The sequence below is a fragment of the Salvelinus sp. IW2-2015 genome, linkage group LG18 (assembly GCF_002910315.2).
Source record: "Salvelinus sp. IW2-2015 linkage group LG18, ASM291031v2, whole genome shotgun sequence".
In the NCBI taxonomy this organism is placed as follows: domain Eukaryota; kingdom Metazoa; phylum Chordata; class Actinopteri; order Salmoniformes; family Salmonidae; genus Salvelinus; species Salvelinus sp. IW2-2015.
This window is the reverse complement of record NC_036858.1, coordinates 33857664-33876197: the sequence shown is the minus strand read 5'-3', so window position 1 is coordinate 33876197 and position 18534 is coordinate 33857664. Positions and strand designations below refer to the sequence as shown.

The 18534-nt window shown below is 45.2% G+C and overlaps 1 protein-coding gene across 1 annotated transcript in view; it reads left to right on the top strand.

Moving 5' to 3' along the window:
- Positions 1-752: 752 nt before the first annotated feature.
- The window catches only part of LOC111977774 (collagen alpha-1(XIII) chain), a 56136-nt gene continuing 38354 nt past the window's right edge, over positions 753-18534 (top strand). Inside the window, exons 1-5 of the mRNA XM_024007402.2 lie at positions 753-794; positions 3621-3656; positions 5293-5319; positions 15482-15532; positions 17877-17912. Of these exons, the coding sequence (XP_023863170.2) occupies positions 3636-3656; positions 5293-5319; positions 15482-15532; positions 17877-17912 (135 nt within the window). The 5' untranslated portion in view covers positions 753-794; positions 3621-3635. The remainder of the gene's footprint in view (positions 795-3620; positions 3657-5292; positions 5320-15481; positions 15533-17876; positions 17913-18534) is intronic.

Genomic DNA, 18534 nt, shown 5'->3' with positions numbered 1-18534 from the left:
GATAAAAGAGCCGTCGATTTCTATTCCCTTAGCTCACCGAAAACAAAACACTCAGTGTTGGAGGACATGTTCCTTTCTCCTTGAACATGGCAATATTGTACACAGTATCGGACATCCTCATGGCTTTGTTGGTTTGTGAAAGGCGCTAAGCCAAAATACGTTTTTTTCATTCGACTTAGTTAGCCACCAGCTGCATAAAGAGCTCTACGTAGATGAATCCATGGCATGCCTTCTCACAAGACCTATCTTTGCATGTATTTACATACTGATTGAAACAAATGGATGTCATTGGATGTTCTTTAATGTTGATGAGAATCTACCGTATGCTACAGATAATTAATAACTTAAACAGCTGTGGTATATGATTGATCCTCGACTTAAGGAAGCATGCTATCGTCTCTTTCATGTCAATGAGGTCTATCAAACCAAATGAAATGATGTAATGTTTTATTTGTTTTCTTATTTTGTTGTGGAATGCGGCCTTTGTTTTCTTTTGTGTCTGCCTGTTTTAACTGAACCTGACAAAATACAATGAGCACAGAAAACGACTTTTTAACATACAGTATTGGATACAATCCAAATACTCTGCATTGAGAAAGTTCAATAATGACATAATACAGTAGAAAACGCTCCAAAATCCATTTTATTCTGGCCTGGCTCAGTGTGATGTGAACTCTCTTTGTAATAATGTCACGTTCACTTTTTATGTTGTACCCATTTCTCTCACCCCTTTTTATGTTGTACCCATTTCTCTCACCCCTTTTCAGGGTCCGCCCGGACGATCAGGCTTTCCGGTAACTGTCTTTTAACTTCTGTCTGTCTGTCGGTCTGTGTGTTCTGAGATCTCTCTCATCTCTCTACTGAGAAGTTGTTTTTGTCCCACAAACTTTTTCCCCTAATCAACGAATGATCATTGGTAGAAGAAGAAAAAATGCATAGTTGGACAATCAACCAATGAGTGAAAATGTGATTATGACAACTTCTCAGCTAAGATACCTCAGAGATATCTCCTTAACAGAGAGACTGAGTGCATTATATGCATACTTTATACACTCCTCTTGTGTGATTGTAATGTCTTTATAGACAAACGGTGCAGCCATTCAATAAGATGTGCAGCAGTCTTTACTAATACATTTTGATTGGACATATCATTTGCATTGAAAAGTTTATGCCCCTTTTCATGAAAGAGTCCATTAGGAACCCAATTTTATAAGAATGAGAGACCTTCACCTAGCATCCCAGACACAAGTGCAGTAGTTTTGTTATCACCTCAGGCCCTCTTTTGCCTCGCTCTTTGCTTTACTGTGTCCCTGTCAGCTTCCTGGTTACCCAGCTCTAACATGACTAACTCCCAACCAGTCAAATCCACATGGTCTCCATCATAGCATGGCAATAGGAGGCCATCTTAGAGCTGACCTTTGATCCCAGCTGCCAGTTCTAACCTGTGAACCCCCCTCAGTCCTGTCAGACTTACTGGTGATACAGGCCCATAAAACAGTTTGAAGCGGAAGGGAAGGCTCACAGGGTGAGATTTTCAAGGGAGATTAGCTGACAGGTTTTTGTCAAAGTACGGACATGATAAGTTCCCGGATTTTTGATTGATAACACTGTCAAAGAACTGGACATTTTATCACACGTGCTCTCCTCTCTTCTTGGAAAGGATGTGGTTTTGGAGGGGGAACGTGTCTGCGTATAAATCAGTAATGCCTCCCCTTTTTCCATAGAGTGTGGTATATCAGATGTGAGTTTTGAACAAAAGAGCAAAACCACCTCGCGTGATGTTGGAACTCTATACGGTCCTGTCACGCTAACACTTCACTATGTTCTACTTTCTACTTCAAGCCTGCTATATATTCATTTCACAATATCTCCATGCTGCTTCCACTAACTCATTCCCAGTGATTCATTATTCTACAATGACAACCGTCACGTAATTATCACATTACGCCACAAACTCTTAAGATGAGTGTTGACTATCATAATACTTTTAAGCCCTATACATCCTCCTTCAGTCATGCCTCATCTAAAGTAATCCACTGGGCTGAGTGTGTGTATACTGAAGCAGCAGCCGTGCTAGCGGTGGTGAGTGGAGCCGGTCCGTGGAGTGAGAGTGTGCTGGGCTCGAGCATATAGTCCAGCTGAGTCTCATTACTCCTGTTAATACACTTGTAAATCCTCCTGCAGGGGTGTGTGTGTCCGTGCGTAAGTGCATGCATGCATGTTTGTTCAGTGGGGGGGGGGGGGGGGTCAGCAGTGTGGTCATGGACCAGTGAATTTGAGACTGCCGCAGTCCCAGCAACTCTAAATCCCAGGCTGAGAGTGACAGGTGGGAGGGGGTCAGAGGGGACAGGGGGTGGGAGGTGAGGTGGAAGTGGTCGCCTAAACTCTTGTCTTTTTTAGGGCAACGGTCTTCAACAATAGAAGGAAAACACAGTGGGGAATAGAGTGGGGAGTGATCAGATTTCTGTCTGAGATCTCTCGGAATGCTGCCTTGCACAATAACAGACTTGGCTCTGCGCGGGATAAAGGTTAGAGAGCCAGCTGTTCATGTGATGCTCGGGAATCAACAGTTTGAGCGAAAGCTGCATTAAGTGACCATAGGAAATGGCTCGTTCTGCTCCTTATAAAGGCATAAAACTGAATATAGGGGAATGTTGAGCAGGTATGATATTGCAAAGCCTTGTCTTGAATCAGAACCTTGGAGAGGGCATATAGAGCCCTGCCTTAAGCCAGAAAATCTATAGAGACCTGATAGTGATGTTCCAGCATGGGGGTCATTGTTTTTAATCACAGCGAGATTTGAAATAGAGGTTTGGTTTTAATAACAATCTTTTCTTTTTGTTTGTTATTGGGCAACTATTTTTCTTTATTTTCTTAAAAATAGCCATCACCTGTGGGACTCGCTAAAAGATAGTCAGCTTTATATTGATGACCACCCATGTTAGGTTAGTACTTAGGTCCATACTATATTGAGGGGGGTGGAGAGAGAGTGGAAGTCCAACCCAGGCCTCTCCCCCCAACATCCTTCACAGCTTCAGGTATCCAGCACATGTTGTGTCGCTGTGCGTTGTAACGACTTATGGGACTGGCCCCAAACTGGTCAGCTGGCAAACCTCATCTCTGACAAGCATCTGATGTTTAAGGGATTAAGGGAAAGTTACACAGTATATTAGTGAGTTCTGACATAATGTTTACCTTTATGAACCATTTGTTTCAAATCATCTCTGATGAGGCTTGTTTTCTGACCACCGTTGGTTCACTGCTGCACGGACTTATTTCAATGTCTGGCATACTGTAGCTAACCATGAGGGAAGCTACAGTTTTGAGCATGACTGCATCAAAATAGCTCAACCTACCAGAATGTTTGTGAATAGTTCCAAAGCTATACAGTGGTTTAACTTTACCAAAGTTGACCTCTAAAGCCTGACTGTCTGCCATCAATTTAAACACATACATCATCTGTATTTGCTGAGAAGAGCATCATGTAATATTTTGATGGCATGATAGGATGAAAGCTAGCTCAAGGTTGGCAAAGTTAACCTGTTGGCTATGATTGTAGTAGTTCTAGAAGATATCATCATTGTTTACCCCTTTCCTCTTGACTTTGCGTTGCTTATTAGGGTGACAAAGGAACAATGGGAATTCCTGGAAGAATGGTGAGTGACATGAAAATGTGCAACCGAGTAATGTGTAGAAACAGTCAAAGGGACATTGACCAAATAGAGGACACTTGAGTAGTGTCTTTAAACTTTTAAAGAAAAGACTGAAGAGAAAGGGCACCAAACGTCAAGCTATAACCAGATAAAGGTTTTTCTGAAATTTCTGACATTCTTTATTAATTCATATGTTTTGTATATGCATATGTAATTATTATAAACTTTAAAATTGCCCATTGCAGATTGCAACCTTTGGTGCCCGTTCATCAATTATAAAAACGGACATATCACAGAGTATCAAGATATATGAGGATTGGGTTGGGTATATTTTGACATAGCTAAAGATGTGTAGTTGTACTGTAACTTGACATGTTTGCATAATGCTGAAAATTCAACTTCACAAACAAAGCTCTTTTATGCGGTCATGTCATTCATAACCGCTCACATCACCTAATATTTGCACTTATAGTGTGTGGACATGGCCTGCATTTAAAGCGTCACGTCATGCTTAGAAAGTCATTTAACAAACATTGTATCATGTTAATGGAGCTGATCTTGTTAGCTGCGTACAAACATGCCAAATCACTGAAATGTCATACTCAAATATCTCAAAAGTCACAGATCAGAAAATGCTCTATTGTTGTGTAATGCATCATCCAATATTCCATTACTCCCTCTCCCCTTCCCACTCTCTCTCAAACTTGTAGCTTTCAATTTATTCATTAATTTAGTAGAACATAATGATGTTGCTATAAAAGCCAATCATTTTTGTATCTATTTTTTTTGTGTTAGAAACACAGCTTCCCCATATTTCATATTTGTCGCGTTTTTTGGCTTGATACATATTCACATGTTTTTATTATTCCGTGTGTAAACTATATTTTGAGGTTTTTGTCGTTTTTGGAATGTGGAATTGCCAAGAGACATGCACACATTTTTTTATTTAAAGATGAGGAAAACAGTTTGCACTGACAAGTGAAGGCTCTCCCTCATTTTGCGTGCAGACTTTTTATTTTCTCATTTATTTAGATTCGTTTATTTTAGCTCATTTCAAGGCAATCTTAAACCGCAACATCTGGATAACAGTACCTCGGCTCTCTCTGTTTTGCTGAGTCGTCGCACCGGAGGTGAATTTTCACAAATACGACTCCTGTTTGTGGCCTGAAAATTCTGGCTTTAAAAACACTCCCTCTCCAACGTGGGGCTTTCTGCAGCATCGCTCCAGCTGTGAAGCCCATGCAGAGCACTCAATATTTCACACAGTGTAGAGGAGTTAAGCTACTATGTGGTCCTCAAGCACCTCCTCAAAGGAAGTCCTTTTTTTCCCTGGCTTATCCCACGCTCCCAGCTCACTGCCTCTCCCTTTCCTTCAGTCACTACTACTTCTGTGAGAAAAGTACGTCTCGACACTAGACAGCTCCCCGTGGCCCTAGACTTCAGCCCAGCCAAAAGACCAGCCTCCTCTCTTCTCCCCACCCCTCCCTTCCCTTCCCCTCCCCGCCCCTCCCCTTGACCACTTCTGAGGCTGATGCATGCCCCGTGTCTCTCTGTGCCTGTCTAACCCCGGTTCCTCTCCCTCTCTGTCTCTCTCCTCCTTCACACTTTGCATGCGACTGTGTCTGCTGTGACTGACCAGGGGATAAAAGGACACGCAGGGGAGAAGGTAAGTGTATAGGGACGTCAGTAGGAACAGCCAACCTCCAAAGCCTGCAGGAGAGAAGGCAGGGAGAGAGGCTTCAACAGGCTTAGTGGTGATGGTGGTGGTGGTGGTTAGAAGCACACACTTGTTCACTGTACAGTAGTGTATGGAGGTAATAGTTGATTTATTTCAAGGGCCCTGGGCGTTAGGGTCACATTCTGAAAACCATTTCCCACCCTGGTTGGATTACCTGTGTTTTTTCACTCAATGAAACAGAGTAGCAAATAATTGTCACATAAGAGTCTCAGAGTTCTAATTTAAAGAGCGATTGCCCCTGAAAGGCTATTTTCAAAATGAGAAGTTGTTTGTCTGGCATTGATATGAGTCAGAAACATTTTATTCTAGTGTCAAAATTGACAATAATGTGTAAATAGCATAATTTTGGTCATAAAGTAATTATCGTCCCAAACAGAGTTTTGCGAGGTGATAGGGGGGGAAAAGAAGGTTATGGAACAGTTTGCCTTGGGTTGGGTTTATTTCAATCTTGCCTAGATGCACCCAGCTAGATGCGCCCATAATGCCCGTGGTAAATTTGGTTTGACATTCTATAACCCTACGGGGCTAGTTAGGGACTATCAGTAAATTACACAATGTACATGAGAAAATATTTGTTTATGTCAATAGCTCCTAATTTCAACGACTTGAAAACCAAATACAAATATTGAAAGCATTTAATGAGCAGTGGCGATTTAGCAAAATCGTGGGATGCATGTCAGCAAAGCCACTACACAACACTAAACAATACATTAATTGCACTATAACGGTGACAAACGGTGCCCACAAACAGTTAGGGCCTACATAAAGCTGTCCCAACAACAGAGCTTTCCTTTCAGCACCATGGAGTGAATCCTTACCACTGCTACACCTGGCTATCAGCAGAGTCTTGTCTGGCAGCGAAACAGATAATTCAGTCTCATTTACTGCCTTTAAAAAAACATGGCTGACTTGCTAAAACAGATGTGGTTTCTGCTGATAATTGAGATGTACAAATTATGGCATAAGGCACAGAGGAGCAGATATTATATATTACAATATTCAATGATTATATTTCTCTAAAACAAGCTATAGGCTACATGTGCACCACCAAGTCAGAACAGTAGTCTAAGTTATGAGGGGGAAAGGGACCAAATTATTAGGGTGAGGCACATGGGCTACTTACAGCTTACTACACAACATACACTTAGTAATACTTTCTTAGCTACAGTATACATTTTTGGACTCACCTCGTTGGGCTGTGCTCACTTGAACAGGAAGGTTGCATGGTGGTCATCAAACTTTGTCATCAAAGTCTGGCATTCTCTAGATTTATGGTGCTAAAAAGAGACCATGTTTGTACGCGGCTTAATTAACAAACAATGTTTTTTTTTTTTTTTACATTGTTTCATACTGATATGTTACACGTATTAATGCCAAAATAACATGCAAAAAGGCACAAAATATATATAGTATCCCACTATGTCCATGGCGATGCGTTCAAAGGGCAACCCGATGATCGGTAGGGGGACCAGCGGATTTCGGAAGTGTGCTTTTGGGGGCAGTGATTTGACACTCTTGGCAGTTGCGTCAATATTCTTCCACGCCTCTCCTCATCCCGGGCCAGTGGAACCGGGCGGTGATCCGTTCCCGGGTCTTCACCATTCCCAGTTGCGCCCCCAACAGATGGGTGTGGGCCAGTTGAAGAACAGTTCCCACGTACTGTTGGGGCAGCAACAGTACCTTTCAAAGTTCCCCCTGTTGGCGTGACACCTGATACAAAAGGTTATTCTTGATTTGGAAATGGGGGTATTGCCAGTCACTCACCCCTGGAAGTTCGAACTTCTAATTTTAAAAATTAATCTCTCCAGAAATAAGTCTCTCACTGTTGCCGCCTGCTACCGACCCCCCTCAGCTCCCAGCTGTGCCCTGGACACCATCTGTGAATTGATCGCTCCCCATCTAGCTTCAGAGTTTGTTCTGTTAGGTGACCTAAACTGGGATATGCTTAACACCCAGGCACGAACTACACTCAGCATATAGATAAGACAATAATCATCACACAAAACATCAGAACACCAGTAAACACCTCAACATCCCGATAAAATCAGATCCAATAGACATTATCCTACCAACATGCACTCAAACCAAAACCTTCATAGATAGTATAGATAGATAATAATTGCTGTCCGCCAACGGGTCCGCTCGTCAAACGCCACCCCCTCATCACTGTCAAACGCTCCCTAAAACACTTCTGCGAGCAGCCTTTCTAATCGACCTGGCCCGGGTACGGAAGGTATTGACCTCTCCCGTCAGTTGAGGATGCCTGGTCATTCTTAATGTTACTCCTCACCATATTAGACAAGCATGCTCCGTTCAAAAAAGCAGAACCAAGAACAGATATAGCCCTTGGTTCACTCCAGACCTGACTGCCCTCGACCAGCACAAAAACATCCTGTGGCGAACTGCATATAGCATCGAAGAGAACGCGATATGCAACTGTTCAAAAGTCAGAGACCAATACAACGAGTCAGCAGAAAAGAAAGAGGCCAGCTTTACAAGCAGAAATTTGCATCCTGTAGCTCTAACTCAAAAAGTTCTGGGATACGAAAGTCCATACGAAGAACAAGACACTCCTCCCAGCGCCACTGCACTGAGGCTAGATCAAAACGAGTAACACCATAACGGATAATCGAAGACTTCAACAAGCATTTCTCAATGGCTTGGCCATGCCTTCCTCCTGGCGACTCCAACCTTGGCCAACAGCCCGCCCCTCCGCTGCTACTCGCCCAAAGCCTCCCCAGCTTCTCCCTTCCCAATCCAGATAGCAGAGTTCTGAAAGAGCTGAGAAAACCTGGACCATACAATCAGCTGGGTTGACATCTGGACCCCTATTCTGAAACTGTCCGCCGCCATTGTCGCACCCCTTTCACCAGCCTTGTCAACCTCTCCTTCGTATCATCTGAGATCCCAAGGATTGGAAAGCTGCCGGCGTCATCCCCCTCTTCAAAAGGGAGACAACCCTGGACCAAACTGTTACAGACCTATATCCATCCTGCCTGCCTATCTAAGGTTCTTCGAAAGCCAAGTCAACAACAGATCACTGACCATACTCGAATCCCACCGTACCTTCTCCGCTGTGCAATCCGGTTTCCGAGCCGGTCATGGGTGCACCTCAGCCACGCTCAAGGTATAAACGATATCAATAACCGCCATCGATAAAAGACATTACTGTGCAGCCCGTCTTCATCGACCTGGCCAAGGCTTTCGACTCTGTCAATCACCATATTCTTATCGCAGACTCAGTAGCCTCGGTTTTCTAATGATGCCTTGCCTGGTTCACCAACTACTTTGCAGACAGAGTTCAGTGTGTCAAATCGGAGGGCATGTTGTCCGGCTCTCCTGGCATGTCTCTATGGTAGCCTCACAGGGTTCAATCTCGGCCGACTCTTTCTCTGTATACATCATGATGTTGCTCTGCTGCGGGCGATTCCCTGATCCACTCTACGAGACGACACCATTCTATATACTTCCGGCCCTTCCTTGGACACTGTACATATCTAACCTCCAAACGAGCTTCATGCATACAACACTCCTTCCGTGCCTCCAACTGCTCTTAAACGCTAGTAAACCAAAATGCATGCTTTTGCACCCGTTCGCTGCTGCACCGCACGCCCGACTAGCATCACCACCCTGGAGCGGTTCCGACCTAGAATACTGTGGACATCTATAAGTACCTAGGGTCTGGCTAGACCTGCAAACTATCCTTCAGACTCATATCAAACATCTCCAATCCAAAATCAAAGCAAGAATCGGCTTCTATTCCGCAACAAAGCCTCCTTCACTCACGCCGCCAAACTTACCCTAGTAAAACTGACTATCCTACCGATCCTCGACTTCGGCGATGTCATCTACAAAATAGTTCCAATACTCTACTCAGCAAAACTGGATGCAGTTTATCACAGTGCCATGCCGTTTTGTACTAAAGCACTTATACGACCCACACTGCGACCTGTTATGCCCTAGTCGGCTGGCCCTCGCTACATGTTCGTCGTCAGACCCACTGGCTCCAGGTCATCTACAAGGCTATGCTAGGTAAAGTGCCGCCTTATCTCAGTTCACTGGTCACGATGGCTACACCCACCGGCAACACGCGCTCCAGCAGGTGTATCTCACTGATCATCCCTAAAGCCAAAACCTCATTTGGACGCCTTTCCTTCCAGTTTCTCTGCTGCCTGGCGACTGGAACGAATTGCAAAAATCTCTGAAGTTGGAGACTTTTATCTCCCTCAACAACTTTAAAAATCTGCTATCCGAGCAGCTAACCGATCGCTGCAGCTGTACATAGTCCATCTGTAAACTACCCACCCAATTTACCTACCTCACCCCCATACTGCTTTTATTTTTTACTTTTCTGCTCTTTTGCACACCAGTATCTCTTCTTGCACATGATCATCTGATGATTTATCACTGCCAGTGTTAATCTGCTAAATTGTAATTATTCGATTTATTGCCTACCTCATGCCTTTTGCACACATTGTATATAGATTCTCTTTTTTTTTTTTCTACCATGTTATTGACTTGTTTATTGTTTACTCCATGTGTAACTCTGTGTTGTCTGTTCACACTGCTATGCTTTATCTTGGCCAGGTCGCAGTTGCAAATGAGAACTTGTTCTCAACTAGCCTACCTGGTTAAATAAAGGTGAAATAAAATTTAAAAAAATAAAAAATCCACCGCGATCACTTGGGCTGCGGCAGTTTTCAAGTTTGGATCCTCCCACTGAGCAGTCCCGAACTGTCCCCTCAGTTGGCCCATGGCAGGTGTCCCGACTGGTCCCTCGAAATCGATGAGGGGGAGGATGGACTACTCCTCCATTTGTTCACCAGAAGGGTCGGGTTCCGACACCCCCTGGGACTCCGAATCCAGACCCGTAGATACAGGTTTGTCAACCACTTGCTTCCGGGCCGCGCAGGCTACGGGTCGTCCTCGCTCTCGTCTCCCGCCAGCTCATACCATTTTTCCTCAGCTCGTGCCTCCACAGTGCCGCGGACAATCTCGTCCCACGAGAAGGGGTACCGGCAACTCCAGGATGGCACCCACCATCATCTGGCAGCTCCCTTGTGGTGTCACGATGTTGGCCTGTACGGTCAGATACCGCTTGGTGTCACCGTGGACACATGAAATGATCATCTCCCCACCACGTTCGGTCCCCTGGGCCAGCAGGCTCGTGGCTACGAGCGTAATCACACTCCCAGAGTCCAATAGTGCTTCGGTGTCGTGTCTGTTGACTTTCACCGGGACACCTCCTTTGGTCTCCATCTACCTGGGGTCGTCACCGGGGGGTACGCTCTCCCCCGGCCATCTCTCCATAGGTTTGCGGCCTTTTGGCCCCGCAGACTGTCGGTTTAGGGTATACGGCGGTGGGGGTGTTCTTTTGTCCCCTCGGACGGGTCCCCGATTTGGCCCGGCTCCCCTTCAGCAGTGCCCCGGTGTTCTGATGGTTCTCCACTGCTCCCAGGAGTTCCTCCAAGGTCTGGGGCACACGTAGACTCGCTGCACTCTTCATGTCGTGGGGTAGCGCCCGTAAGAAGCGATCCATGACCACTTTGTCTATGATGGAGAGGGTGGATACGTCAGTTAAGAGCCATGTCCTGGTGATGCACAGTAAGTCGCTCATCTAGGGTCGGGGGGAGGCGTCGGCCACGAACCTCCAGTCATCGACCAGTTGGGCTTGGTGGGCCAGGCTGTACCCGTAGCGGCTAAGTATCTCCTATTTGAGACCGTCATAGTTTGCCGCCTGTTCGTCGTTAAGGTCACAATAGAACGGGGCCAGACTTACCCACTTCAGCCTTGGCCATCCTTCCCGTAGCGCTGTCCGTTCAAACGTGCAGAGGTATGTTTCGATGTTGTCGTCCTCCGTTAGCTTGATTAAAAACTGGTTTGGATGTGATTCAGTAGGCGCTCCTCCTTGTAGCTTCCTGATTTCCTCAACTAGGTGGACATTTTGTAGCCTCTGTTCCTCCAGCGTTCGTTCCTGAACCGCCTGTTGTGTTTGTTGGAACTAGATGAACTGAGCTATCTACTTGTCGATGCTGATGCTGCGTAAATGTCAACCCTGATCTGACCACATTATCAGATTGCCACACATTCTCCACCACTTGTGGCAGACCAGGGGGTTTGGTTACTTCCGGGATGTGAACGACATCAGCTTGTTCGATGCCTACCACATGCCGAGGGTGGACGAGCTTATCGACCGATTGGGAAAGGCCCGGTACATCAGCACCCTCGACCTGACCAAAGGATATTGGCAGAAACCGTTGGCAGCATCCTCCCGGGAGAAGACAGCGTTTTTGGCACCGGGCAGCTTATATCAGTACCGGGTGCTCCCATTCGGTCTCCACGGAGCCCCGCCCGCATTCCAGCAGCTGATGGACCGAGTCCTCCGACCCCACCAACAGTATGCAGTTGGCCTATTTCGATGATATCATCATCCACAGCCAAGGTTGGGAAGAGCACCTGACGCACCTCCAGGCGGTGCTGGATGCGCTCAGGCAAGCCGGGTTGACAGCGAACCCCAAGAAATGCAAGCTATGGTTTGAGGAGTTGGAGTACCTGGGGTATTTGATCAGACGGGGGAACGTGAAGCCCCAGGAGTGGAAGGTCCAATGTTGGTCCAGACTGACGCATGCAACACGGGACTCGGGGCCATCCTGTCCCACGTACACGATGGGGAGGAGCACCATCATGTACATAAGCCGAAAAAAGTACTTGGTTGTCGAGAAAGAGTGTATAGTGGTGAAGTGGGTGCTAGACACTCTCAAGTATTACCTGTTGGGCACCCACTTCAGCCTGGTCAAAGACCATGCTCCCCTGGTCTGGGTGGCCAGGGGAAGGGACATAAACGATCAGGTCACCAGGTGGTTCTTGTCCCTACAACGCTTCTTTTTTTCTGTTGTGCACAGGTCAGGGGCGAAGCATGGTAACACGGATGCCCTATCGAGAAGTGAGACATATGTCGCACTGACGATAGCCCCCTCCCCGACAGAGCTAGCCACCAGGGATGACTCATCGAGGCCTGGTCTCGACGGGCTCTCTGGCCAGGACTAATTTGGGACTGATTGTGGTTGGTGAGTAATCAAGTGGCTGATTGCTCACCAGCTGGACGAGTCCCATAAAGGCACTAGAAGGGCAGCAGATGGAGGTAGGGACTGGGGAAGAGAGGTTACTCCCGTATAGTTACGCTCAGTACCAGAGATAATGGAGGGACCTCGGTTTTGTTCCCCACAGGATACAGCAAGACCCCGGAGCCCAGAAGACAGTATCCCGTAGGAGGTCTCCTGGAGGAGACCTATTCTTTTCTCTTTGTTTATTATTTAAATAAACACCCTTGAAACCGAGCTAATACAATTCTGTCCGTGTCTGATCTGTGTAAATGTCTTAACCAAACCCCCTGGTCTGCCACAATATATATATTTGTTTTAATTGAACAGGTGCCCCACCTGCCCTGAATGACGGGTCGCCACTGTTAATGAGACAACTAAAAGATGTGCAACATGCAAATATTGTGCCATTTACATTGTGTAATTTATTGACGGTCCCTAACTAGCCCCAGAGATAGGCTATCCAATGTCAAACCAACTTTGCCACGGTCGCAGACCAGCCCAGCTGAAGCTAATTGGCGAAAGAAGTTGGCCTAAGCAGCTTCAAGACACAAGACCTGGTTGGACTGTTTCAAGTTATCTACAAGTGGAGTGACTATAACTGTGTAATTTTTTGGCAGAGTGAATTTACAAACGCTTGCCACGTGCGAACACACACACAAGACACCCACATTAAACCCCCACTATTTTCTGGTTGCTAAAAATTCTAACAGTTTGCCTCACTTCAGTTTATGTGACAAAACAAGCAAGTATAGTGTAGAGAATCATTGTACCATCTAAACCGCTGTGAAATATATTTTCCATAACCCAAAATACAGTATTTTCAGCTGTTTAAAGCTGGTGTACAAAACTGAAGGTAAAAGAGCAAAAATTAAAGAATGGCAAGCATAGAAATAGAGCATATAGAACAGATCTACTGCTCCTTAGACTTGCTTTCGATGCAAATGACAGATCTATAACACACACTTCTATGTGAATTTGGTCAGGTTGCCCAAAAAGTTACATATTACAGCTTTAAGGCTCCCTCTAGAAAGTTGAGAGACATTTATTGAGATCATGGTATACTCCAGATACACTAAGCAGATTCCACTAAGATGTAGGTTTCAGAACCCTACCTGAAATTATATACACTGATGACCAATCTGCGTTGGTGGTGGTGCATTGCATCACCATGAAATCTTATTTCCACCTCGAAGTTCTCAATATGTGTTCATTCCCTCAGATGGCCTATAGTAATCTGACCATGCAGACTTTTCCAGTCCACTAAATGGCCACAGTTGCAAAAGCGATCAGATCTGCCCTCTCTTTTATTCCAATCAAAGCCAGAGGCAACAGCTTTTTGGATTCACTTTCATCAAACCTGAGGTGATATGGGATGTGCAGAGCTGAATGTGCTGCTAGAGGAGAAACATGCGTTGCATTCTTCACTGTCATACTGTAGAGCGAGGCAAGCTAGCCAAACAACTTCAATATGGCTCAGCTAGTCCGCCTGCCGGTGGAGAACCTCAGGAGTTATGGGTGGACTTGTGAGGAAACAGAAATAGTAACCAAGACTGTAAATGTAGAACCAGACAACGGCACTGGCTTTGCGTGCTCTCAACAGATCTGGGTCCAAAACAATCCAATAGCTTAGCTCATATTTCTCTGCACCAATTGTTTTAGGAGTGTAATATTGTGGCCTGTATCCCCATGTGTGGTTAGCTCTGGCTGCCAGGAGAGAGGATGAAGAAACACAGGGGTTAGACAGGGAGGCTTGACTGCAAATCCTCATTAAATATGAAAACATCCTCTCCAGAACAAAGACAGAGAGCCAACACAAGGGGAACCTTAAAACAAATGAGTTCTGCGGGTTTGTGGGTGGGCCGTACTGTATGGGGCAAGTGACTGACAGAAGACCAGAGAAAAGGAAAACCACGATGAATCGGTTAAGCAGAGAGAGAAGCATTCACCCAAAGAACACTGACTTCATGGGTATGGGAAGATTTAATATTGGAGGAAATGAAATCTCAAAAGGCTGTCTCTATTCTTGGTGTTTCATAGTCCTGGGTTGTAAATGTGTGTGTTTGTTTTGAGATGTTTCTGGTCTTAGTCATGATTTTGGGCCTCTTGAGATTGACCCTTTCCAACACCAGTAATCTGACCGCTCTAGAAGGGCATCTGTAGATCTTCACTTGTCCAGTCTGTTGGATCGCTGTATCATGGGAGGAACTGTAAAACCCCTGAACTATAGTAGATTCGAAGACCATTTTTCTCAGTGGTTTGCCTTTTGGCCACTGTGAGGCACAGGCACCATCAATCCATCTTCTCCAGTAGCGCTGCGAGGCGACAGCACCTAACCAGAGTGTGAAAACAAATACTTCCCGTCCCAAAGTAGGCATTTGTTGAGAAACATTAAAATCACCTGCATTTGTGATGGATGGTTGGGCCATCAAAGATGTCCCAGTGATAGGGTTTCTGGGGCGAAAGCTAATTAGGGAAAGTGCTGGAAACCCGAGCCGGCCCTGTCTGGCCCAAGTAGTTTCTGGGATTGTGCTGCGAGGGTCCGTAGGTCTGTATGGACGGGGCTGACACTGTGCAAATCACCCACTTTGTGCCAGAGGAGCCCAGTGAGTTTTCTTGTGTTTGTACAGCAGTGCTGCTGACCTTCTGAGCGAGCACTGCTGTCGAAGGTTTAAAGTATGCTTCTGAAATTTGAACTTTTGACTTTGCTGAAAACGTATAGAAATATGTTCTTAAGCCTCTTCGCCTGAAACGTGGGAAAGACTAGGTGTGCGTGTGTAGGAACTAGACTAACTGTATGTGTTACAGATGTTAGTGGCTAATTTGAAATAATTTCTCTCATTTACCATTTTATTCATGTACAGTACATATTATACAGAATTACTAGGCAGAACATCTGGTTAGCTGGATAGGACTAGGAGAGAGGTATTATTCCATTATTTTGTTCCACTGTTGGTGCGTCTTCTCACATTCTGTTTATCTGTCCATAGGGAGTGCCAGGGGAGCCAGGCCTGTCTATCATTGGGCCACGAGGACCTCCTGTAAGTGTCTTCACCTCGTCTTACACCTAATAAACCTGTGCATTACCTGTACTGTTAACTGCTGCTTTCAATTCTCCTTTTCAATTCTCCTTACTAAGTCATAAGTCTTCAGTTCAATGACTCATGGCCTGCTACTGAATAAGCCTGGCATGATTGCAATGTCATGAATTTGTCAACAGCAGTTATAAAAGAAGTTATCTTGTGAACCCCAGACTCTTGACCACATAGCAGAAATGTCAGAGATTCTACATGTCTGCCTGTCAGGACTTTCCAGACCAAGTTGCTGAGCTAGTCCACCACAGAGCTAATGGAGATTGAAGACCGATAATTACAGGTTGTGTGGGAGTACTTTGGCATTGTCTGAGGATGCCATAGCTTTGATTTGCCTGTAATCTGGATCATTCTGTATTTCATCAGGATGAGAAGTGAAGACATTCCTCTACCTCTTATACTGTATCCCAGACACCAGAACCCAATGGGACCTATTGTATTAAATCATTTATTTTCCTGAGGTGAAATAAGACTTCATCCTGCTTCAACAGCTTTCTTCCCCCTGTTTCTCTTCTTTTTTATCAGTAGACAGACAATAGAGGTACTGCGTTGCAACTCAGTTGTGCAATATCCTGATTATGCTGTGAAGAATTGGACATGTTTTAATTTGAGGTTTTCTTGTTCCGCTGTGGTTTTTGGACAGCAAGGTTAAGAGTACCTTGTTGTGGAGCCAATAGACTGGCTGCTCATGAGGAGTAGACATGTGTTTTCCCAATTGACGATTAGTTACATACACTACCTGTGTTCCCACTCCCCTGGCCGGTAATAAGGCATTTATAATGAACATCAGGCTACTGCGGATGTAAAGCCCAGCAGGAGAGTGAAGGAGTACACAGAGAACCAGAAAAACAGGGGCACTTAAAAGGGGGTTTTCCACAGCAGGTGAGGTCGACACAAGAGGCTCTCTCTTGACCTCAGGAAAGGGTGAGGAAATTGTTTTGGTGGAGAGAAAATAGCAGAAATTAAAGCAAGATAACGGTTATTCGAGGAGGTGCTTATATTCGTCCCGTTAACCACAAGGGTGTAATGGAAATGTGTTTCTTGCGTATCCCTACTCCCTCTGAGACACCTGCAGAGAGTGAGTCATGGCCAGGATCACTATTGTCCAGCACCCCTGGAGCAAGTGCCTTGCTCCAGGGCACATTGGCAAATTGTTTACCTTGTGGGCTCCGGGATTCAAACCAGCACTCTTTTGGTTACTGGCCCAATGCTCTAACTGCCAGGGTTCCTAGCTGACGCCGTAAGGTGGCCCTTCTTATCTGTCCCTATTCTCCACACTGTCATTTTACAGATGAGCGTAGTTCTTCTACTGTAGTTGTTCTACTGCAACCTGACCACAAGGAAACAAAGGAGAAAGGACCCCTATGGTTATATCAGATTAGTTCTCTATGTTGATAGTAATACGCAATGGTCATATTGAATCATACTGTAGACGTATGTTAAGATGTGTTGTCCACATGCAGAATTAGCCCTACTAGTATGAAGAAATAAAACTAAATGTGATAGGTTACTCTTGATAAACCAACGACTGAGTCAGTTGACCATACATACAGCTCAATACTTTTTGCAAGTTCCAGCACAGAAGCACAGCAAGAGAAAAGGGTCCCATATTGTGAATTGTATTTGATCACACTGCATTCTCAGTGTTCCAGATCCTCTGTAAGGCTCATGTGCAAGGCATGTACAAGCCACATCCTTTTGCTGTCTTTCCGAAACAGACAATCCCTTTGGGAGGGAAAACATGCATAGCCCCCAATAACTACTCCGGTCCCAGACATTTCATTAGGAACGTTCACCTCTCCCTAATTTTGTCTTTACGGCCCTCCCTCTCTTTTTCCCTGGGATATTGAATGGCCTCCTCTAGTCCCACAGGCCGCGTAGCATATCCAACACCCAGTGCAGAATGTTTTCATCCAAGCATTTTCCCTAATCGTTATTGACTTTTACTCATTCGGCTTGTTTGACTTTCTCTCTTTCGCAGTCAATCTTTATTCGATCGGAAAGCGCCAACCTTTGTCTCTTTCATCCCTCTAAAACTCTTTCCAGTGTTGTGTTTCGCCCTCTTATTCCCTCCTGTTTTGAGAGTCAGTTGGTTTTCCCTCCGCAACCCACACAGAAGGCTCTCCCCGTGGCCTGTGGTATCACTCCCTCTGTCAAGGTCTGTTATAGCTCTGCCCAAATGTATTGCTGTGGAAGAGAAAAAACGGTACCCTCTCACACTGACCCTCTTTCACCAGAGTTTCATGTCATCTTTCAAACGTTTAACTCGACATCTATTTCTGACTCTCTATAGGGACAGCCAGGAACAAGAGGCTTCCCAGGCTTCCCGGTAAGACTTTGCAGCTTCCCCAGTTAAAGTCTTTATAAACAGTGTTATAATGTTAGGGTACTATTTTACAAGTGGAGCTTTATTACATAGTTGGAGCTCCCAAATGTCAGACGGTTAGATGTTTCATGGCTGGCAATCTCCCGTGGGCAGATTCTGCATAATCACGCAGCTGACCAAATTACACGAGAGTTTACTTCTGGGTAACCGAGATTACATGGCTGGTTAAGTGCATAAGTGCCTTGATCATTGGTCTTGTTTTATTCAAATCTATAGCCAGTCTACTGTCTCCTTTATGCCTCCTCATCGGGAATAGAGCCTTGTCCAATAGCAAAGCTGGCCCTTTATGTTTTAACATGGCCGTTTTGAAGTGTGTGTCAAGTTTGCTGCATCTTAAGTCACTATAATTTCCCTTAAAGTCCCTTCAGAAATGTTAATGGTTCTTTGTCACCGGCTAGACTCACCATGCCACTTACACCTGCAGAACACAAAACATCCACTATATCCTCAATTTCCTTGACCTGGAAATACCTTTCTTCCCCTTCATAAGGAGTTTCATGTCATTGCTGTGGTCTGTGCAGCTATATTAGCTGCTATTAACCTGTGTTTAAATGTCTTCCGCTCT